This window comes from Schistocerca serialis, chromosome 11 (genome assembly GCF_023864345.2).
Source record: "Schistocerca serialis cubense isolate TAMUIC-IGC-003099 chromosome 11, iqSchSeri2.2, whole genome shotgun sequence".
Taxonomy (NCBI): Eukaryota; Metazoa; Arthropoda; class Insecta; order Orthoptera; family Acrididae; genus Schistocerca; species Schistocerca serialis.
Genome location: NC_064648.1, coordinates 100,164,861 through 100,189,644, shown reverse-complemented (window position 1 = coordinate 100,189,644; position 24,784 = coordinate 100,164,861). Strand labels below are relative to the sequence as shown.

The window sequence follows — 24,784 nt, the reverse complement described above, 5'->3', positions numbered from 1 at the left end:
CCCACAATATTTCATGCTGATATGAATGTTTACTAAGTGAGAGACTATGCTTTGGGCAGCATATACCACACTGCTATCTGTGTCTGGTTGATTGAGCAATTAGATCATACTTGCTAAAGTGCACTTTTTGCCCAAGTTGAAAGTGAGGTTATTATTTTCTTTAGTTATGGTGAGGCATATGATGTCTACCCCTCCAGAGTAACTTCCTCCTATACAATTCCAACCTCTTTTTCATGCATACCATTTGCAATAAGAAGAAAATTTAAATGAGTTCTTAATGAAACTTCCTCTTTTCATGAGCTTTGTTTACTGGTCAGTTCCCAACACCCATGTACCTATATTTACACATCAGCTTTGAAATATTTAATGTAAATGACCAGCCAAATACATTTGTTAGGTGATTAATCAAAACATTTACAGTTATTCACTAGACTGGTAGAGACTACTCATTGCTTGGAATAGTTACACACTGTGTCAGTGATGCTAGGCATAAAAAATGTTTATTTAAGAAATCACAATAAAATGGGGTTGTTTCTAAAATCCACAGTTGCTAAGTAAATGCAGAACACTGTATGCCATTCTGTGCTTAAAAATAAACCTATCAGACATGGCCTACATGACACATTTCTTATACAGCTCCCTCCAAGTAGGCCACATCATACCAAGCGGATGACTAGTGAATCTATGTGAGACGTTCAAATAACTTAGAAGAATGCAGCAGGGGAATGTTGTAAACAATTGACAATATTTCAACAGGAGCACACCTTGCCATTTTCAAGGGACAACGCCAGCAAGTAAGTGCTGTCCTAGGGAATTTAAATCCTTGGTTTGCAGAGAAGCTCTGGAAAGATAACACACACACACACACTGGAAACACTTGTGCCATCAGATAGCAAAGATGAATACTGAAATTAATAATCAGTGGGTGAAGTAGCATTAACTCTGTCCCTGTTTTTTGACAAGGAAGAGACCAGAATTCCATGCAGAATTTAAACAGACACCAACAACTCTATTTATAAGGTTATTTGCTAATTTTTATTTCAACAGCTTCCGTAATAACACTGTACCAACAGCTAGAAGTACATGCCAAAATCTTCATGTTGTGTTGTTCCATAGGATGACCAGCACTAACACAATAATGTTCTGCAATAGCCAATTCTATCAGATGTTTTAAGTATGTGTGCCACTTATGCCCAGTAGACTGGTCTCCCAGAGTCCTGAAAATGTGGCCAATATACAACTTGCCACAACTGCAAGGAATACAACACACCCACCTTATGCAAACCAAGATCATTCTGTATGGAGCCTAAACAGATCCTGATCTTAGATGGTGGTTGAAAAAACATTTCACATCACAGTTCTGCAAGATACAACCAATCCTGTTTGAAATAACCCCTGTGTAAGGCAAAAGGCCTTAGACTTTGGTGCCATCTCGGTATTATCGTCACTCACCCAGACCACGGTTGGTTAATAGTGCAACACGTCTGTTCTGTCTTTCAGTATAATCACTCTGATGAAAGGTGTCTTTGAGATGGGCGAATTCAGCTAACAAACTCTTGAGGTCTGGAATTATGTGAGCCTTGTGAATCAAGGTACAAAGCAGCCCCTCATGTTGAACCAGATATCAGCTATCAGCCCACAGATGCAGTCACTGTGAGTAGGCTGCGTATAACTGGCTTGTCCCAGTGTAACGTCAGTCTTCCTCCTCACCAACACATTAAGGAAAGAAAGACAGCCATCCTTTTCAAACCCCATCGTGAAACAAAATCTTCAGGTGAATGAAATTCAGGTGTTCCAAAACATCATTTGAATTCACAGTGCCTCGAGGACAAAGAACAGATGTCTCATCTATATATCTTAAAAAAAAAAAAAAGGACCCGCCTAGGTTAGAAAGCAGCCAACTCCATGGCACATTCTGAAAGTCTTCCATGAAACATAGACCTTGCCATTGGTGGGGAGGCTTGCATGCCTCTGTGATACAGATAGCCGTACCGTAGGTGCAACCACAACGGAGAAGTATCTATTGAGAGGCCAGACAAACATACAGTTCCTGAAGAGAGGCAGCAGCCTTTTCAGTAGTTGCAGGGGCAACAGTCTGGATGATTGACTGATAGGGCCTTGCTGTGCTGGTACTGCGAATGGCTGAAAGCAAGGGGAAACAACGGCCGTAATTTTTCCCGAGGGCATGCAGCTTTACTGTATGGATAAATGATGATGGCATCCTCTTGGGTAAAATATTACAGAGGTAAAATAGTCCCCCATTCAGATATCCGGGCAGGGAATACTCAGGAAGGCGTCGTTATCAGGAGAAAGAAAACTGGCGTTCTACAGATCAGAGTGTGGAATGTCAGATCCTTTAATAGGGCAGGTAGCTTAGAAAATTTAAAAAGGGAAATGGATAGGTTAAAGTTAGATATAGTGGGAATTAGTGAAGTTCGGTGGCAGGAGAAACAAGACTTTTGGTCAGGTGAATACAGGGTTACGAATACAAAATCAAATAGGGGTAATGCAGGAGTAGGTTTAATAATGAATAAAACAATAGGAATGTGGGTAAGCTACTACAAACAGCACAGCGAACGCATTGCTCTGGTCAAGATAGACACGAAGCCCATGCCTGTAACAGTAGAACAAGTCTATATGCCTACTAGCTCTGCAGAGGATGAAGAAATCGAAGAAATGTATAATCATATAAAAGAAATTATTCAGATAGTGAAGGGAGACGAAAATGTAATAGTCATGGGTGACTGGAATTCAATAGCAGGAAAAGCAAGAGAAGGAAACGTAGTAGGTGAATATGGATTGGGGCTAAGAAATGAAAGAGGCAGCCGCATGGTGGAATTTTGCACAGAGCACAACTTAATCATAGCTAACACTTGGTTCAAGAATCATAAAACAAGGTTGTATACATGGAAGAAGCCTGGAGATACTGACAGGTTTCAGATAGATTAAATAATGGTAAGACAGAGATTTGGGAACCAGGTTTCAAATTGTAAGACATTTCCAGGGGCAGATGTGGACTCTGACCATTGGTAATGACTATGAACTGTAGATTAAAACTGAAGAAACTGCAAAAAGGTGGGAATTTAAGGAGATGGGACCTGGATCAACTGACTAAACCAGAGGTCGTACAGAGTTTCAGGGAGAGCATAAGGGAACAATTGACAAGAATGGGGGAAAGAAATACAGTAGAAGAAGAATGGGTAGCTTTGAGGGATGAAGTAGTGAAGGCAGCAGAGGATCATGTACGTAAAAAGACGAGGGCTAGTAGAAATCCTTGGGTGACAGAAGAAATACTGAATTTAATTGATGAAAGGAGAAAATATAAAAATGCAGTAAATGAAGCAGGCAAAAAGGAATACAAACGGCTCAAAAATGAGATCAACAGGAAGTGCAAAATGGCTAAGCAGGGATGGCCAGAGGACAAATGTAAAGATGTAGAGGCTTATCTCACTAGGGGTAAGATAGATACTGCCTACAGGAAAATTAAAAAGGACTTCAGAGATAAGAGAACCACTTGTATGAATATCAAGAGCTCAGGTGGAAACCCAGTTCTAAGCAAAGAAGGGAAAGCAGAAAGGTGGACGGAGTATATAGAGGGTCTATACAAGGGCGATGTACTTGAGGGCAATGTTATAGAAATGGAAGAGGATGTAGATGAAGATGAAATGGGAGATATGATACTGCGTGAAGAGTTTGATAGAGCACTGAAAGACCTAAGTCGAAACAAGGCCCCGGGAGTAGACAACATTCCATTAGAACTACTGACAGCCTTGGGAGAGCAAGTCCGGACAAAACTCTACCATCTGGTGAGCAAGATGTATGAGACAGGCGAAATTCCCTCAGACTTCAAGAAGAATATAATTCCAATCCCAAAGAAAGCAGGCGTTGACAGATGTGAAAATTACCGAACTATCAGTTTAACAAGTCACGGCTGCAAAATACTAATGCGAATTCTTTACAGACGAATGGAAAAACTGGTAGAAGCCAACCTCCGGGAAGATCAGTTTGGATTCCGTAGAAATATTGGAACATGTGAGGCAATACTGACTCTACGACTTATTTTAGAAGCTAGATTAAGGAAAGGCAAACCTACGTGTCTAGCATTTGTAGACTTAGAGAAAGCTTTTGACAATGTTGACTGGAATACTCTCTTTCAAATTCTGAAGGTGGCAGGGGTAAAATACAGGGAGCGAAAGGCTATTTACAATTTGTACAGAAACCAGATGCCAGTTATAAGAGTCGAGGGGCATGAAAGGGAAGCAGTGGTTGGGAAGGGAGTGAAACAGGGTTGTAGCCTCTCCTCGATGTTCAATCTGGATATTGAACAAGCAGTAACGGAAACGAAACAAAAATTCGGAGTAGGTATTAAAATCCATGGAGAAGAAATAAAAACTAAGTTTCGCCGATGACAATGTAATTCTGTCAGAGACAGCAACGGTCTTGGAAGAGCAGTTGAATGGCATTGGACAGTGTCTTGAAAGGAGGATATAACATGAACATCAACAAAAGCAAAAAGGGGATAATGGAATGTAGTCGAATTAAGTCGGGTGATGCTGAGGGAATTACGAGGGTCAGTCAAAAAGTAATGCCTCCTATTTTTTTTTCTACGTTTAATTGTCAGGAAATTTAAATGCAATTACAGAGGTTGAAAACCACAACATTGAGGATCATTTTGTCATTTTTCAATGTAATCTCCGCCCATCTCTACAGTTTTGGTCCATCTTTGAACAAGGGCATGTATCCCAGCACGGTAAAAATCACAGCTCTGCTTCCTAAGCCATTGACGCACGGATGTTTTGACGGCCTCCTCATCTTCAAAATGAATCCCACGATGAGCTTCTTTTAGTGGCCCGAACAGATGGAAGTCTGATGGTGCCAGGTCAGGGCTGTATGGGGGATGAGGCAAAACTTCCCATCCAATTTTGACAATCTCGTCAGAGGTGTGACGACTGGTGTGTGGTCTTGCATTGTCATGCAAAAGAAGAACATCTGCCATTGATTTTGTTGGGCGAACTCGCTGAAGACGTGCTTTAAGTTTGTTGAGGGTTGCGACGTATTGAACAGAATTTATTGTGCATCCCTGCTCCAAAAAATCAACCAGAATCACACCCTCTGTATCCCAGAAAACTGTTGCCATTACTTTCCCTGCCGATCGCACAGTTTTGAATTTTTTCTTCCTCGGCGAGCTTGTGTGACGCCACTCCATTGACTGCCTCTTCGATTCGGGTTCAAAAAAATGCACCCATGTTTCGTCCCCGGTCACAATTTTTTTCAGAAACTCATCTCCCTCCAAACGGAAGCGCTGCAAGTGTTGGGAGGCTATTGTTTTCCTTGCCTCTTTATTCTGATCGGTTAACATTCTTGGAACCCACCGTGCACAAACTTTTGAGTACCCCAATTGTTTAATAATCGTGATCACACTGCCTTTACTAAGAGAAATAATGCGACACACTTCATCTGCAGTCACCCGACGGTCACCACGAATGATGTCATCAACTTGCTGAATGTTGTGTGGAGTCACTGCACTCACCGGCCTGACGCTCCGCTTTTCGTCAGTCAACGGTGTTTGCCCTTCAGCTTCCTTACAACGACGAACCCATCGTCTAACAGTGCTGACATCCACTGTCACAACACCATACACCTTCTTCAGTCTTTCATGAATGCGTATGGGCGTTTCACCTTCTGCATTCAAGAATTCGATCACACAACGCTGTCTCAAACGAACATCGATGTCGGCCATCTTACAAACTTCTGCTGTGCTGCCACCTGTTGACACAGAAAGTTACTACTGCAGTGGATTGCAGAAGAAGGTTTGAGGAATGGCGCCAAATTCAAATTTTTCACTTAACTTAATTTCTTTAAGTAGAAAAAAATGGGAGGCATTATTTTTTGACCGACCCTCGTAAATTAAGAAATGAGACACTTAAAGTAGTAAAGGAGTTTGCTATTTGGGGACCAAAATAACTGATGATGGTCAAAGTAGAGAGGATATAAAATGTAGACTGGCAATGGCAAGGAAAGCATTTCTGAAGAAGAGAAATTTGTTAACATTGAGTATAGATTTAAGTGTCAGGAAGTCGTTTCTGAAAGTATTTGTATGGAGTGTAGCCATGTATGGAAGTGAAACATGGATGATAACTAGTTTAGACAAGAAGAGAATAGAAGCTTTTGAAATGTGGTGCTACAGAAGACTGTTGAAGATTAGATGGGTAGATCACATAACTAATGAGGAGGTATTGAATAGAATTGGGGAGAAGATGAGTTTGTGGCACAACTTGACAAGAAGAAGGGATCGGTTGGTAGGACATGTGCTGAGGCATCAAGGAATCACCACTTTAGTATTGGAGGGCAGTGGGGAGGGTAAAAATCACAGAGGAAGACCAAGAGATGAATACACTAAGCAGATTCAGAAGGATGTAGGCTGCAGTACGTACTGGGAGATGATGAAGCTTGCACAGGATAGAGTAGCATGGAGAGCTGCAACAAACCAGTCTCAGGACTGAAGACCACAACAACAACAAAATGAGTGGTAATACTAGGTGACAATGGGCTTCCCATCACATCACCAACTGTTTCCTCACAGTACTGGTCATTAAATGATAAGTAAGTGGTCAACACATGTCGATATTTATTTAACAAATCAGGAGCAAACCTAACCTCAATCGACTGTAATGAATCAGACAGAGATACATGAGTGAAGAGAGGGAACACATTGAATCTTACGAGGTAAGCAGGGTCATGTTGACTAGAAGGCATGTGTTTGAATAAGAAATCCGCTGAGTTCTTAATGTGGTGCTCACACATACCTACTACATGGCTCAACCAAGCAGCAAGCTCTTATGCTACATGTGTCGGAGCACCCGTGTTATTCACAATCAGACCAAGAGGAGTCCCTTTCTTGCGGACCTTAGGGAGGCCATATAGTGGGGAACAGTGCAATAAGAATTAAGACTTGATAGTTTCCTCCAGCAAGGAAGTTTCCTTCTGGAGGCTATTAGTCTCTCTCTCTCTCTCTCTCTCTCTCTCTCTCTCTCTCTCTCTCTCTCTCTCACTCTCACTCTCACTCTCACTCTCACTCAACAGTTTTTGAGGGGTCAGCACCAATCCTGTGATATATTGACTCAGACAGTTAACATAGCTTCTTTCGAACATAATCCTGCTTGTCCAAACCAACAGTAGCACAGCTCTTGTCCACAGGTACAATAACAATATTCGGATCAACTTAGTGAACGTTAGGCAGCACTCACAACTACTGTGATATTAATCTTGGGTGTAGATGCTCCAGTCAAACAAGACATGCCTCTCTTCTAGCAACATCAGGAGGCACTTAAAAACAGCCTTTTCAACAGTACTAATAAAACATACTACTGGCACATGCCTTGGAGTCTGTGCAAAATTTAAACCTTTCCCTTGCACAGATAAAGCTGCATCGTCAAAGCTCTTTCCGTGAGATTTACCACGTTAAGTCGAGATACAGTATTTGACTTTGAGACATAAAAAGTTAAAACTTCACCAAAAGCTGGGCAGTTAGAGACTGAAATTCCCAGTTAGACTGTGGACATGGAGCACCGTCCAGCCAATCACAATGAAAATCTGAAATTTTTGAAGTCACCATTAAATGAAGCCGAAACAATACCTTGGAAACAAAATCTAACTAACGGTGAGTGTTATGAAACCTTTCATGAACAAGAACTAGCCCAACACATTGCTTGATGCGATTGGTGACAGGAGAATTAATATGATGCACAGCTTTGACGGAACAACAGTTTAGTCACAACACCACAGCAAAAGTGACAGTATGTATTATAGTCTCACTCCACTGCTGAAAAGTTTATTCAGCCTCCACAACTAATGATATATTTCCTCCCCTCTCTTCCCTGTAGAGGGGAAGAAATATATCTTTGCTTGTGGAGGCTGAATAAACTTTGCAGCAGAAGAGCAACATTGCAATACGCACAATCATTTTCCTATGTGTTGTGATCAAAATAATGTTCCAACATTTGCCTAAATTCTGCATCACATTAATTCCCCTGCTGCCAATTGCATCAAGCAACGTGTTGGCCTAGTTCTTGTTCATGAAAGGTTATATCACATTCATCGACAGTTGGATTTTCTTTCCAAGGATTTTTTTTTTTTTTGTTCTTTTCATGACTGCCTCAAAAATTTCAGCTTTTTCTTCTGATTGGCTGGACGGTGCTTCATGGTCACAGTCTAACGGAGTTTCAGTCTGAAACAGCCAGCATTTGATGAAGTTTGAACATTTCCAAGTCTTGGAGTCAAATACTGTATCCCAATGTTCTGTGATAAAGTTCACACAGAAAGCTTTGAAAATTCAGCTTTATCCATGCTAGCAAAAAGTTTAAATTCTGCACAGACTCTCTAGTGTATGGCAGTGGTTGATTTTATTAGTCCTGTTGAACAGGATGTTTTTAAACTACCTCCTCGTGTTGAGAGAAGAGGCAGCAGCACGTCATATGCTGACTGGGGCACATCCACCCACGATTAATATCACAGCAGCTGATAAGGTTACTTTATGTTCACTTAAGAGCCAATCCAAATATTATTTTACTTGTGGACAAGGGCAATGTTACCACTGTTCTGGACAAGCCGGATTACGTTAAAAAGCTGCAGTGCTTACTGTCCGATTCAACATACTGCAGGATAGGTGCTGACCCTACAAGAAATGTTGAGAGAAAGACTAAAAGCCTCCTGAAGAAAAGTTCCTTGTCAGAGGAAACTATCAAGAGTCTTAATTTTTATTGTGCTGCTCCCCATTACATGGCCTCCCTAAGATCCACAAGAAAGGGGTTCCTCTTCATCCAATTGTGAGTAACACTGGTGCTCCAACATATCATGTAGCAAAATGCCTTGCTGCTGCTCTGCTGAGTCATCTAGTAGGTCTGTATGAGCAACACATTAAGATTTCAGCAGATTTCTTATGTCAATTAGAGGGGAATGTGTTTGAATGACTCTGGTATCCCAATAAGTCTTGATGTGTTCTCTCTCTTTACTCATGTTCCTCTATCTGATTCATTACTGTTGATTGAGGTCAGGTTAGGTGCTGAATTAACAAATCCATTTTGACATGTGTTGAGTTCCACTTACTTTTTATTCAATGACCAATACTATCAGGAGATAGAAGGAGATGTGATGGGGAGGCTACTGTCGCCTATTATTGTCAATTCATTTATGGAAGACATTGAGGAGTGTGCCTTGGAGTTGACAGCTTTGAAACCTGTGTTGGTCTTTTTTCCCCAGACATACAAACGATAGTTTTGTTGTGTGTCCTTATGGCTGTGAGAATTCAAATGACTTTTTAGAATGCCTTATTTTCATCCAATTGAATATTTGTTTCATGATTGAGATGAAAATGGCTGGTCTCTCTTTCCTCAGTGCGTTGGTCAGGAGGAAGACTGGTGGTACATTGGGGCATGCCATTTATAGGAAATATACTCACAGTGACATGTATCTGAGGGCTAACAGCAGTCACTATCTGGTTAAACATGAAGGGGTACTTCAGACCCTGAGAGTTTGAAAGCTGAATTAATTTATCTGAGGTCACCTTTCATCAGAACAGATATAGTGAAAGACACATCAGATGTGCATTGCACCAGTTATCAAACAACCATGCACTGAGCAAGTGATGACAATGTTGAATTGGCACCAAGTTCTATGGGCTGTCTCCCTTAGAAAGACAATATTTACGATAAGACTGGTCGTATTTTGCAGGAATATGATGAGAAATGTGTTTTATGACCTCCATCTACAGTTCTGTTAAGGATGACACTGGTTTGTGTAAAGCATGTGTCTATTGTATTCCTTGCAGTTTTGGCATGTCATACATCGGTCAGACTATCAGGACTGTGGAGGACCAGTCTACTGAGCACAAGCAGCACATGTGCTTACAACAGCTGAACAAATGGGCTACTGCAGAGCACTGTCTTGGCACTGGTCACCCTATGGAATATAACACAGAGAATCTGGCATACACTTTCAGCTATTGGTATAATGCTATTAAGAAAGCTATTGAAATTAAATTAGCAAGTAACTTTATAAAGAGATGATGGTTTTTGTCTAAATTCTACATGGAATCATGCTCTCTTTCTTGTCAAAAAACAGAACAATGGAATTAATTCTACCTCACCCACTGATTATTAATTTCACTATTTATAACTACAGATGTCACTCATCTTTGCTTTGTGTTATCTTCCCAGAGTTTCTCTGTGAACTGCAGTTTTAAATTTCCTTGCCCAACACTTACTTACTGCAGTTATACCCTGAAAATGGCAAGATATGCTTCTGCTGAAATATCAGCAGTCATTAATAATGTCACCTGCTTGCACTGCTGTAAGTTATTTCAACATTTTATAAACTAGAAGAAACTCTCTTCTCTCATGTTAAAGGTGATTCAAAAGACACCTGTTTTCACAATACAATTAGTAAAGAGCACCACAATAACTCATACAGTTCTCTGAGGTATTATCAGCACAGGATATGTCAGAGTATTCCAGCAGTTAAATTGTTCAGGTTGGAGAGGTACTTTTGAGTCCTGCAGGAAGTCAGTAAACAGTTTCTTAGATTTATAGCCAAGGTATGCTGACCAAACTTTTCATGTTATTTTCCTTTCAGTTGGTGAGGGCCTCATCATGGAAACTACTATGAAGAGGAAACAAAATTGCTTCCTTCCATAAGCACAAACGTCTCTTGACAGTCAGCTCTTAAGTAAAAAAAATAAAGATTTTTGTTTCATTGTTTAGTTTCTCTAACATGACTATACTTGTCATGGTCATTTCCACAGGTCATGAGGTATATTTGATTTTTTGGAACACAGAATCCAAACCCAACACAAAGAAAGGGTACTTGCTAATGTAACAGTTTTGTAACTGATATCCTAATTAGCACCCCCTGAAAATAAAAAGCAACATCTAGGCTTTTCATAGCGTTGTTTTTTTCCCTTTCTTTGAGATTCTCCCCCCCCCCCCCCCCCCGCCCAATGTTAGCAGTCATCTCTACCTCATAAATATTTTGGTGGTAAGCTATCTCCTCCTGGTTATTTACTGCATCTTTGGTGATCTTGCTAAACGATAGAAAAAAATTCTGGGGAATGCATTCACGGCTAAATGTTTCCCATACTCTAATGTGGTAAAACTACAGGTGAACTTGAAGCAGAAATCAGAGCCCAGAACTGCAATGAGGTTACATGTTGGTGTCAGTCAGGTGATGGTCAGCTACACTCAAATTCAGTGAACATATACAATTTCCATACCATTGCTGTCCATGTGACAAAGCCAGGCTGGTAACCAGGAAGACCTGCAACTCTACCCACTGCCAAGTACAATAGAAGGTCATTATATTCACTCCAGATAATTCAGCATGACACATTGTCGCACCTTCCACAACTGCCAAAGCATGGAAGCAGCCTTTAACCACATCTGTATCAGCTCGTCATCGTTCAGCCAGCAGCTGAGCAATAAGTGACACCCAGTCTGTGTCTATCCGCACTGTCGCTGTAACTCTTCCACCAGCAAGCTGTGAAAGTGGACACTCTGCCCAGCCCAGGCAGCCAACATGGTTCCAGATGCCACTGCCTTGAGATCACCCACCGTCGGAAATCCAGCCACCAGTCCAGCGTAAGATTCTGAGAAACAAAATGACCTTCCGCTATGCTAACTGACACCCACTGCCTGCTTCATGCCACAGCTAAGCCAAGTGTTGTGTCTGGACCATCGCTGAGTCAGCATGCCAAGTCAACATTTCTCTGTGTAACAGCTTCCTGTCTGCACCACTGGCCATTGCTATGCCTCCTGCTCAGCATAGAATATTACTTTAAGAAAAAAAATGCACTTCAAAGACTGTACTAATCAGGTTGAATAATCAAGAGACATGAGGTGTATTTGACTTTTGAGAAGACAAGAATCAAGTTGAATAACTGAATAAAGGACTGTGTGTACGTCCCCCATTGGCTTGTCTGCAGCTTTCCTACATGTGTCACCCGTCTTCCCAATCATCTACAAACCTTACTATGCCAACAGGAAGACTTCTACCCATCTCATCAAGCAATAATTACACTTTACTCCAGATTGCCCCAACTACACCACATGTTCCTGGTTTGCTACATTTGAGCACCAAACAGGGACGATTTTGGTGTACCTGTTACATTAGGTGTCAGAACTGAGATGGTTTGGAGACTGCTAGATCACTCATGTAATTCCTTACATCCTTTGGTTTGAACTTTCATTATTTTTTCCCCATTACTGCCAGGGTTAGATAAAAATGTAGTATTCGCCACGAGACTGACAGCCAAAACTTGAACTCCAGGAATGTGCACCCAGTGCAATTTACCTAGGCACTCAGCTGCCTGCACCAAGTCACATCCTGTAGTATGTTCGATTTCCCATCAAAAAAGGTATCACTCCAGTCAGCACACAGAATGTGCCCGACTCAGGAATGGGAAACCTTTGGTATCCCAAAAATTTCGTAAGGATAAGTCAGAAGAAGCTTAAGGATTTTTGCATCAATTAAAGAATTCTACAGGGCAAATGTTTTAGGATGAGCAAGAATGATTCCTAACGTGTAAATCAGCAATTACAGATAGGTATAATGAAGGATTTAAGGTAATGGCTAAGCGAAGAATATTAGAAGATACAATCTGAAGAATTTCAGGCTCAATGAAAATAGTTAGCATGTACTTAGTTTGTTAAGATAGGGTTTTAGAATAGGTTTAAGCCATGATACAGTATTGATGGATTAGAAATAGATTAGAGTCACAACAGTATTATCTGATTAGTTTTCAATGTCTTCACATCATGCGGCATTGCCTCAAGGCAGCCAAAGCATTGAGATACCACACGGATGCGAGATGTGTCGTCCATAACTCTGTCAAATAAGATTTATAACTGAAACAGCAACCAGCCACTACTATGGTTAACAAGGTTTACTTGAATCACACAATGGCCAGTTTCAGATTTTTTTTAAATTCATCTTATGGTTGTTACACACTTTGTTTTGTTTTCTTGGTCTCACTTTGTTATTGGTTTGCTGCACTAGAATAGACAACAGGTTTTGGTTGACTAATTGGTAATGCTTGCAACAGATTTATTTCTTATAATCTCTATCAAAGTATTAATGAAAATGTTTTAAAAGTTGTTAAAGTGTGAAATGTGGTGAAAGCCTCTGTGACAAAACTGTCCTGTGTTGTTGTTATTTTTGAAGTTACACTTGTAAACTAAAATTGAAATGAAGTAATAAGTGTGCAAATGGGAACATATGGACCCAGTGGTTGAGAGAAACTATAGATAAGTGCTAGTGGTATCAGGCAATGTAATGCCACAATGATGTGGAAGTATGAACCACAAATAATTGTAAATAATCAAGAGTGTATTGCAGACAATTCATGGGAGAATTTTCTTTGCAGAAGGGAGGAGACTGTAACTGGATAAAATTTTAAGCATAAATCTGAGCCTGGAACTGCAATAAGACCACATAATGGAATCGGCCAGGTGCCCCTCGAAATGAGTGGGCAACTACAACTTCTGCATCACTGCCATCCGTATGAAAAAAATGGATCAGTAACCAGGAAAAACCGTGGCTCAACCCACTGCCTATTACAGCAGCTGGTCACTGTCTTCACTAGATAATTAAGTGTGACACACTAACCTTGTGCATTCTACAACAATCGGAGACTGAAGACAGTACCAGTTCACCATCGTTCAGCCAGCTGGGCACTGGCACCCAGTCTATCTATCTGCGCCATTATCATAACTCTGCAACAACCAGGCCACAAAAGAGGGACCTCTGCCCATATGCCCAGTCCGGAATGCCAACAGCACTCCAGCCACCACCTGCTTTCAATCACTCATCATTGCGAGTCCAGTTAACAGTTCAAAGTCAGATTCTGGGCAGCACCATGACCTTCCACTACACTGGCCAATATCACCCACTGTCTGCTTGGCACTGCAGATGAGCCATGTGCAGTGTTTGTACCATTGCTGAGTCATTGTGTCATGTCAATATTCCTTTGTGAAAGCAGCTCCCTGTCTGTGCCACTGGCCACTACTATGCATCCTGCTCAGCCCAGAATATTACTTGGTGAAGAAAATGCACTTCAGTGACTGTACAAGCTGGATGGAATAGTTAGAAACTTTTTTATCTACATGGAGAAACCAAGATGAATGACTGAACAAAGGACTGTGTATACCTGCTTGTTTGCATGAAGCTTTCCACACAGCTGAACTGTCTCCCAAACCATCTACAGACCCTACCAAGACTCTAAACTATCCTGACAAGCAAGAACTGTTCATGTATCAATTTCGTCTCTCTGGAGCTACCCCAAGTTCACAACAATACAAGTGTTCTCTTGAAGCAAAACAATCTGATGTTCTCTGTAGATCAACAATGGAATTGTCACCAAGTACTGCACAAGATGCCTTGTGTTGACTGTTACACTTAGTTCCACTACTGGACAACTGCACATGCAGTGAGGTGAATCTCCCTTGAAATGTACCCCTGTCTGGGGCACTACAAACAAATTTGAAAATTGGCTGATGGTGAAATATTGCCCAGTTAGCTCCACGTGGTATCCACATCAGCAAATTCATTTTGTATTTAAGTTATACACAATAAGCCCCTGGGTGGCGGGTACTGGTCTACAGAAGTAGGATAAGGGATTAGGTGGAGGAAATAAAGTTATCAGTCCAAAGTAAATGCTACCACTTGGGATTTGGAAAACAGCTCTTTTCATGAGCTCAAGCTTTCCACAGCCTGATCCCTGAAGATGCTGTATAATACTAACATTAATACCTCCTAAAAAATATACAGTTGTCAAACTTCTATAAAAGTGTCAGCAATGTTTCTCATAAAAAGGATCTTGGCATGGTAATCAAAACAGTATATATTGTTGCCACTGAGTAAATGTCATAAATATTCAGACAGTTGGTATCTGATGACATTACCCCTCACATACACCTATGTGCAACCAGTCACTTACACTGTCCATTCAACCAATTAGAGACTCTGCTCTGACTTCACAGGAGTATTAAGTACAAGGTGTGCGCACACACACACACACACACACTTGAAATACAGTTATCTTCTATGAATGAAAAGTTTCAGTCATCCTACATGTATTCTCAAGCCATGAATGTTCCATTGCAGTACAGTATAGGAGTAACTTCACCAAGGACTTGCTTTTGTGTCAGTCTCACAAAGGAGAGTCAGCAACATGGTTCCATCATGAAACTATCAATATTTGGAACTAGTTGGCAGTGTCCACATGCGAATCACAGGATAGGGAAGTTGCATCTAATGTTCTGAAACCCTCAAGTCCCATTACTTTGATAATGATGCATGATTTCCTCTAGTGATCATGGTGGTGTGTTTGGGTTTGAAGCATTTTCAGTCTTTGCACGCTGGGAAAGAGAAGAATGTTAAGCAATAGCCATATCTGCTTTCTCACCTCCCAAATCTGATAGGAATGAGAACCTATTGACAGATCATCGTTGGACGTGTTCCTGAAGACATCTGTAATGAAAGCTTCACTATTGCATGCACCAAAATGTGTCTTCTGAATTGTCTTTTCCTAACAGAAATGAATGACAGTGTATATCCTCCTCCAAGGGTGGATAGTCATAGCCCCCAGCAGCACAATTATTGCAACAATTAAGAAAAATCAGGAGCATATAATACGATGTTCTCCCTCCATGTTTATTTTCCATAGGTTTCTTGTTCCCTAAATGACAGAGTGAAGCCCCACAACACAGACATGAAACAGCTCATCAACTATTCTTATTTGGGCAAATTAAGTGATAGGTTTCATTTTCTGATAGCAATTATGAACTGCTGATTAATATCAATATCACTGATATTTTCAGCTTACCAATTTTGGTAATCACAGTTTCCTCATTTTTGCCTTCTACCACTCATCCTTCAATAGCTACACAAGTTCTGAGAAATGACTTACAAGAAACCACAAATTTACTAAAGTAGAGAATGATTTGAGATTAGTGTACAATTAAAACTTCAGTTACTATCTCCATGGCAAAATATTACTGTTTCAAATTCTGTGACCATCACATGGTCAAGTTATTTCACATTTCAGTTGCATGACAACCTTTCTTCCCACATGAATCACTGACCTCGTCAAAGTAGGATGGCATGCATGCCTCAATTATATAGCCATAGCATAGTGCAATAGGGATAAGTGAGAATAGAGCACACTCATGTATGGCTACTGAAGATGGCTAGCAGCCTTTTCTGCTGTTGGAACAGCAAGGCCTGTGCCATTAGGCAACATGGCCTTGCTATACTAGTGCTCTGAACAGCTAGAAACAAGGGGAAACTACAGCTAGTGTACTTCCCGAGAGGTAGCTCCACTATATAGGTTAATAATGACGGCAACATTTTGGATAAAATATTCTGGAAGTAAAATAGTTCCCACTCAAATCTTTGAGCAAGGGCTACTCTGGAGAATGTCATCATCTGGAAAAGGAAACAAACATGACTACATGTCAAAGTGTGTAATCTTAAACTTCTTAACTGAGTATATGGGTCAGAGAACATAAAAAGAAGAGGTGTATAGGATGAGGCTGGATATGGTGTGAATTACTAAAAAGTAGTGGGGCAAACAACAGGACTTCTGGTTTGTTAAGTACAGGATTATCAACACAAGATGATATTGGGTAACGGGGCAATAGGACTAAAACTAAATATGAATATAGAAATGTGGGTAAGCTGTTGTTAACAGTACAGTGATGCACTGCTATAGCCATAAAAGACATGAAACTAAGACCATCCAGAGTAGTGTACATATATATCTACTAGCTCTACAGATGAAGAGACTGAATGAATGTATTGCGTAGTATTTTGTTTAATTTTGAAGAAGACTGTAATTGAGTGCAGCAATATGTGGAAATATAAAAGAGAATAAGTACACTGAACAGTTATAGGTAAAGCAGGTGGCAGACTTTGCTCCATTGCTAGGATACTGGGGAAATCCGCTCAGGCCACAAAGAAAATGCTTACAGAACGCTCACATGCCATGTGGTAGAATACTGTACAAGTGTGTGGGCCACATACTGCATGGGTCCAATGCTGGACATCAAACTTGCACTTCACAATGGTTTGCAGGGAATGGATATGAATGTAGTTGTAGATATGGAAGCCACACTAACCTGAGACAATTTAGTGGATGAAGAATGGGAAATTGTTACTAGGGATGCAGACAATGACTGAGAAATTATTTATCCCTTATAATATTTTTGCAACATCATGACCCAGTCTTCCTTTACAAGACATCAGTGGTAATTGCAGTTCAAGCTGAGAGAAAGGGCAGCTAACACTGGTATCAAAATATCATGTGCCTGGAAGGGTGAGCTTTAGACAATACAGAGGACTATTCTAATACAGATTAGAAGGTGTACTGCAAGCAGTATAGCAAGGTTCTTCACTGTAACATAAAAATAAAATCATAGAATAGATACAGCTCCCTCTTCCTAGAGCAATATAACTAAATCTCAGAAGTTATTTATCCCTTACCCTTATTTCTCTTAGTTTTATGCTTTATTAGGAGAATATAAGATTAGGAGCATGGCTAAAAAAAATTTATTTCCACCCATGCTATCCGCTTACAAACTTATTCACAACATTTATCGTGTAATTCCCTCTAATTGCTGTTACTGATCCATTGCACAGCAGGACAGTAATGAACTACAGGAATAAAATTTTGCTGACATCAAATGCAACAATGCTAAGTGGAACATTTCCACTGAGTACACAATTGTGGCGCAAAGAGCTACAGTAGAAACAGGGACCTTATTGGCCCTTGGTGTGAGAGACAAAAGTCAGAAAAACCTGTTTCAGCACTTGGACATCAGTGCAGAGCAGACACAACACTCTTCCACAACAGGGTTAAGATAAGTAACTTCACCTGGGAATGACACAAGAATGCCTTTCAGGCTGCAAACTTTGCACAAAGGAACACACTGAAGTTAAACTTTGGGCGAGACAAGAATGCTGACAGGCTCAAGAAACAAGAGCACATTCAATCACCAATATGGAGGAAATCACGTCATCAACTGCTACAAAACCAACCCTCACCTTTCTTACACTCACTTTCTGAGTTTGGCCACTCCATCGACATCACGGGTACCAATGGAAGATCGGCTTTACTGCCCTGGTGAGTATGACAAATTATCTATACCCAGCACTGCCGTGGAGTGCACCATTACGAGCCCAAAACCATCCAGCTGCAAATGGAACTGCAGTTATGTGAGCTGCATTATTGCCATTCACAATGATGACCAAGTGAAGATGAGGGCTGGGCTGATCGTCCAAAAATGAAGAATCGGCCTTCCTGTCTAAGAGCTGTTCAACTTTGGTGCAGGGCCCCTGTACTGCCACTCCTGGGCAGTACAAGTACCTCTCCGGCTCTCCTTGTCACTCTTGCATCTTCTGCCTACATACTGTCTCAGCAACTGACAACACAGCCATGCATATTTCTGTGACGAGCCTAAGTATAGCTTCATATGAGCTAAGTTACTCAATATACATTTGAACAGCATGGTCAGATTAGCCATTGGTTTTGCTACTAAATCAATGAAGATCATTGGATCCCAAAACAAATTATCAATGGCTCTTGCTTAATGTCCACACTACTGCCAGAGAATTTTTCTGTGGCAGGTTTTTAAAACTGGACATTAAGCACTTCAGGTGTCCTTGGCTCATACTATCTGGCAGAAAATGACTAATAAGGACTCTACAAATAATGATACACCAATGAAAGTCTTCATAAGCTTACTAAAATGTCTCCAGCTGTTTTACAGAACTTAAGACACTTCTTGAAGGTTGCCTGTAAACTGATGGTAGTATAAAACTGCATATTGACTACTTTATTACTGTGTCACAGCATTCAAAGAGGTGTTCAATGCCATATTAATTACTTTGATGGGGTTGGGACTTGACTTCAATTTTTGGATCTACAGGGTGAGTCACTGACCATTGCCACGTAGAATAACTTCAAAACTATGACAATAGCTGAAATGTTTGTGGGTCAAGTTGCATGGGACAACAGGGGCCATAATGTGACAATTTTTTGTTGCTAGGTGGGGTCACATCAGAGATATGAACATCAACTTTTGTTTTTTTAAATGGGATGCTATAGTTTGGTACTTATTTTCTGGTAGCGGCTATCGAGACGAAACCAATGATGTGTAACAGTAAGGTCTCTGAAGGCCAATGAAGGTCCAAAAGGTGGCATGAACGTACTCTTACAGAATCTGTTCAAAGTGATGACCATTGGTATGAATGCAGTGCTGCAATCTTCTTATCATGGATTCAGTGGTATTCCTTACCACTTCGGCACTTATCAAAGTACACGCTCCAACAATTCTCTCTCATATATCATGCAAATAGTAAATATGTGCCAAATTTGGCATATCCATCTAATGTGCACTTGACATGTAAACACCATTCAACAGCTTTGCAATACAACACTAATAGGAACGGTAAGATTAGCATCGCCGAATCAAGTGAATATGAACGGTGTATTCCTTTGAAGAACAAGTCGATATGCTTCTCATTTATGGAGAATGCCTATGAAATTCATTGAGAGCTACAGACTTACACGCTAAAAGATACCCTCAATGTACTCACCCAACACGGCGTACATTTAGATATGTGTATGATAAATTGAGAACAACTGGATCTTTAATGCATGGGAAACATATCCGGCAAAGGAAAGTTACTAATGAGGAAACGAAAATTGGTACTCTTGCCACTGTGGTTCGAGATCCTTGTGTTAGTTCGCATCAAATCACAAGGGAATCTGGCATAAGCCAGAGTAATGTTCTTCACGTTCTGCATCGCCATAAATACCGTACTCACCATATCAGTCTCCACCAAGAATTAACTGGAAGGACTGTATGTGTCACACTGAATTCTGCTGATGTTATTGATTAATATTAATTACTTACTATTCTAGCAGATCAATGTGTTGAATTTAGAATTCATATATGTAGATTTTTTTTCTACAAATAGTACTGATACTTTATGATTTACTTATGTTCAACCTCAGATTCATAGGTGTGACACATTTACTCATTTCATTTTATTTACTGACGAGGCTACATTCATGAACTATGGAAATATTAATTTGCATAACATACATTATTGGGAAACTGAAAATCCATGTTGGCTGCGGCAAATTGCACATCAAAAACTGTGGTCAGTGAATGTATGGTGTGGGATTCTGGAAGACAGAATTATAGGCCCCTATTTCATTGAAGGAAATCTTAATGGTAGGAAGTACACCACATTCCTGCAAGAAACATTCCCGTATTTACTCAAATCTAAGCTGCACTTTTTTTCTGGTTTTTGTAATCCAAAAACTGCCTGCAGCTTAGAATCGAGTGCAAAGTAAGTGGAAGTTCTGAAAAATGTTGGTAGGTGCCACCACAACTAACTTCTGCCATCGAATATATGTAGCACTTCACAGGCATGCTTTTCAGGCACAAAGATAAATACTGGCACCAAAACCTCTGTGTCAGCAAATAAGTTAAAATAAAATGTGGAAGAATGTAAACATTATGCCATGTATTCTTTTGTGTTTGCTGCTATCTCGTTTAAATCTTGTCTGCCTAATAAACTACGAAACTAGAGTGAGACAACAGCAAACACGGAAGAATATACATATCGTGTCATGTTTATATTCGTATTATTCTTATGCTGAATAGTGATACAGTCAGAAATGAAGTGCGGCAACTGACCAGATTTTTAAATCGAGGATGACTAATTTCTGTGCAGAATATAATGTACTAAAGAGGCGTCTGCAAAGATTTTCAAACAGAGAAAAATTTTCACTAAACTCTCATTCAGAACATCTTCTATCATACGCAGTACATTATTTGGTTCTTGTTGATCCTTATCAATGGAAGCAGCAGTGTAAGTAACAACAAATAGCAGTCTCTTGGCATTGTTTCACTTATGAGACAATTCCCCTCTTTTTTATTGTAAGCGGTGGTAGCGTGCACAAAAGCGAGCCATGCCACGAGCAGCTAAAGGTCGTAAACACTCATTATCAGAATACGACAAACAATGCATGACACAGTACAATACTGCATTTTCAGCTTAAGAGTGACGTGAACACGTATAACAAAGAGAACGGCACTTATCATATCAAAGCACAATAAGCAATCAATTCAAACCAGACGAAGCACGTGAAAAAGGAAGGGTACCCTTATAAATACGGACGGAGCACCTGACACATAGCAATGGCTACTTGGTAAATCTTAACTGTTCAGCTTACGACTCGAACCAAACTGCTGTAGGTTTATCTACATCCATTCGACCTAAATTGTGTCATGTTACAATGGACCAACTTTGTTTCAATTTGGAGGTGTGGTCTAAAACTTTTCTCTCGCCTTGAATTTTGAGTCTCAAATTACAGGTGTAGCTTAGATTCAGGCAAATTTTTTTCCTTGATTTCGAGTCTCATTTTTCAGTTGTGGCTTAGATTTGAGCAAATACGGTAGGTCTATTATTGGAAGAAATACCTTTAGGAACAAGGAACAGAATGTGGTATCAACACGATGGGTGTCCAGCACATTTTTTGCTGATGTGCTAGAAATAAGTTGTAGAGACAATTCCCAAATCATTGGATTGGACATGGAGATGTGTCATGACTGGTTCGTTTGTTCAACTTGACGCCTCTGGATTTTTTTCTTGTGGGGATTCGTAAAAGACATTGTTTATAACGACGTTCCAACTACACCTGAAGATATGCGAGAGAATTGTCAGAGCATTTGCTTCGATAAGTGCCGATGTGATAAGGAATACCACTCAGTCCATGATAAGAAGATTGCAGCACTGCACTGATACCAATGGTCATCACTTCGAACAGCTGTAAATGGACATTCATGCCACATTTGTGACCTTCAAAGACCTTACTGTTACACATTATTGGATTTGTCTTGACAGCTGCTATCAGAAAATAAGTGCCAAATAAAAAAAAATTAAAAAAAGGTTGATCCTCATATCTCCTAAGTGACCCATCCTAGCAACAGAAAACCAACGTCGTATTATAGCCCCCATTGTCCCATGCAACTTTTGTCCCATAAACTTTTCATCTCCTATCATACTTTCAGAGTTATTATTGGTGGCAATAGTTAGTGACTCACCCTGTAGATATAGTCTTTCCTCTTATTGGTTCTATAGTGGTATGTATTCAAGAAGATGAATCTGTGGAATTTCAGTGATTTCCACGTGATGTTCCAGTAAGCACAATATAATTGCTGACATTCCACCTGCATTTTCAGTTTCCTGCATGATTATTAAAAGCTCACTCCTTTTATTAAGAGACAGAACAACATAACAGCTGTTGTATAGAGTGGGTTACTGACCATACTGCCTTGGAATATTGTTGCTTATTGATAATAATAATCATCATCAGTTATGAAATGTTTTATACTTCAAATACTTTCACATGGAGCAAATAAAAATTTATACTACTCACAAAATTCTGCAGTGAATAACTGAAACATACCTTCTACTGTTGGATGCATATCTTGTTGATGTTACCACCTAAAATATTTAAAGAAATTACCAGTGATTTACATGTAATGGATCATTAAATAAATAAAATTCTATAAAAAAACCGCTGATTGTTCCAAAAGACATTGTTTGCAATGTTTACAAATAGAAATAGAGAAGAAATGCCACATAAATCATAGTGGTTATTGGAACAGATTATAATATATGTAAAAATTCACACTTCATTTCACCATTTTGTTTTTAGTACTATAGGTAACTATTAAAGCTGTAGGTTTAGTTGTTTGCATACTTCCTACTTGACACTTCAAAAAGTATACAAATAAATTAATTAATTAAATTAAATATAGGCGGTCAGAAAAATCTTATATCTGTCCTATGCATTTGTCTTGCACAAAAGTTTTTTGCACTCTTCATTATAAATTTTAGGTCTCGGGAAGGTGAATTCATCATCACAAGTGATGCATTTGGGCCTTTATAGTCTACAGAACCAAAATCAGCATGAGGAGGAGGGTCAGAGTGTCCTCTAATCCCAACAACCACAATATTCAAACCCTAAATGAAGTATGGGGTTGACACATCAAATACACAAAACACAAATAAATGTTGGCAAATAAACTATTGACATAATGCCCATTTACTATAAATTAATGACATCACAAAATTAGAGACTTACACAGAAGAAATACCCTGTGAAGAAATATCACATCCATATAATTGTAGACTCTTCAAGGGGAAAACAGGAAATAAAATCGTAAAAATGGTGCCACAGCTAGGCACTACTCTCATAATTAACAGATTTACACTACCTTTGGTAACAAATTTGTCGTCATCTTCAGGAAGATTCTCCCCTCACAATTCAATGAGTAAATAAGAGGTACACAATAATTAGCACATGTGTACCAATTAATCAGGATAATGGTAGCAATGTAGACAAAACAGAACAGTTTTGAAAACAATGTGGACATGAGTTGGTCAAAGTTCCAGAGAAAATGCAAGGATTTTATTGCAAGATTCTCAAGTTGAAACTGGTAAAAAAAAAAAAAAAAAAAAAAAAAAAAAAAAAAAAAAAAAAAAAAAAAAAAAAAAAACCACAGAAAGGAAAATATTTTCTGCCTGAGCTGTTGTTATATGTATTTATTAACAACTGAAAATTTGTCTATTATGCCATTCTCAAGTGAGAACTCACTCAAAGTCTATAAACGTCGCACTTGATGCAGGAACAGTGGAAATTAAAGAGTCCAGTATGACGGATTCGACAGACATTATTGTATAGAGTGCTACATCATGTCCTAATATAGGTATACAGACAAAGCAAACTCTTGTCTTTTTGTACATATGAAATATGTAAACACTTCAGTGTGTTATAAATTGAAAATGACACAGTCGAAATCACAACTGTGAACAAATACATTTAATAACAGTCCAGGGCCAAGATGTTTTCATTTTTAAATTCTTGCATGACTTTGGGCATAAATAAAAATAAAAAACGATGCCACACTTGCATTCATAATTTACAAATCTTTCCTACCTTTGGTAGAGAATTTTTTGTCACCTTCAGAAAGATTCTCCCCTCACAATTCAACGTGTCAGTAAGAGGTACAAAATAATTAGCACACATGTGCCAATTAATCAGGTAACAAAAGCAATGTAGACAAAGCAGAACTTATGAAAACAATGTGGATATGAACTGAACAAAGTTCCAGAGAACATACATTGTTAGTAGCTATCCTAACATTCATTCCCCCCTGACACATGCACACACGCACATACACATACACACAAAAAAATACAAATGGGAAAGACAGTTCTACAGCTATGAAAATCATCAAATGAAAATAAAGTCAACAAAATTAAAAAATTAGCTGAAAAAACATGGGAGATCACCCAACACCATGACAAAAATTTCAGGTAGATCATGTGGCTAGAAAAGAGCTGAGTCCAAGACAATAAAGAAGATTCAGAATGGGATCCATGTAGAAACTGAACAGTATCTTTCAATGATAAAAGTAAAATTTCCAGTCCAGAATAAATGAAGAGCATATTCCAAAAAGATTCAAAGACACGTTGGGCATTAAAGAGATACCAAATTCCTCAAGTGCCTGGAAACTAGGGGAAATAAGAAAGGAACTAGCCTGTGCAGCAGACAAAGCTATCCCAGAGAAAAGAATGAGAAAACATCCATGGTGGACACTGGAGTGTGATGATGGAGTTGAAAGGACTACAGGCCTGGAAAACTGATAAC

The 24,784-nt window shown here is 39.6% G+C and overlaps 1 protein-coding gene across 1 annotated transcript in view; it reads right to left on the bottom strand.

Moving 5' to 3' along the window:
- Nucleotides 1-24,784, bottom strand: part of LOC126426486 (zinc finger protein 492-like) — an 86,970-nt gene that overhangs the window by 14,806 nt on the left and 47,380 nt on the right. The window contains exon 4 of the mRNA XM_050088396.1: nt 22,535-22,572. Coding sequence (XP_049944353.1) covers nt 22,535-22,572 — 38 coding nt within the window. The remainder of the gene's footprint in view (nt 1-22,534; nt 22,573-24,784) is intronic.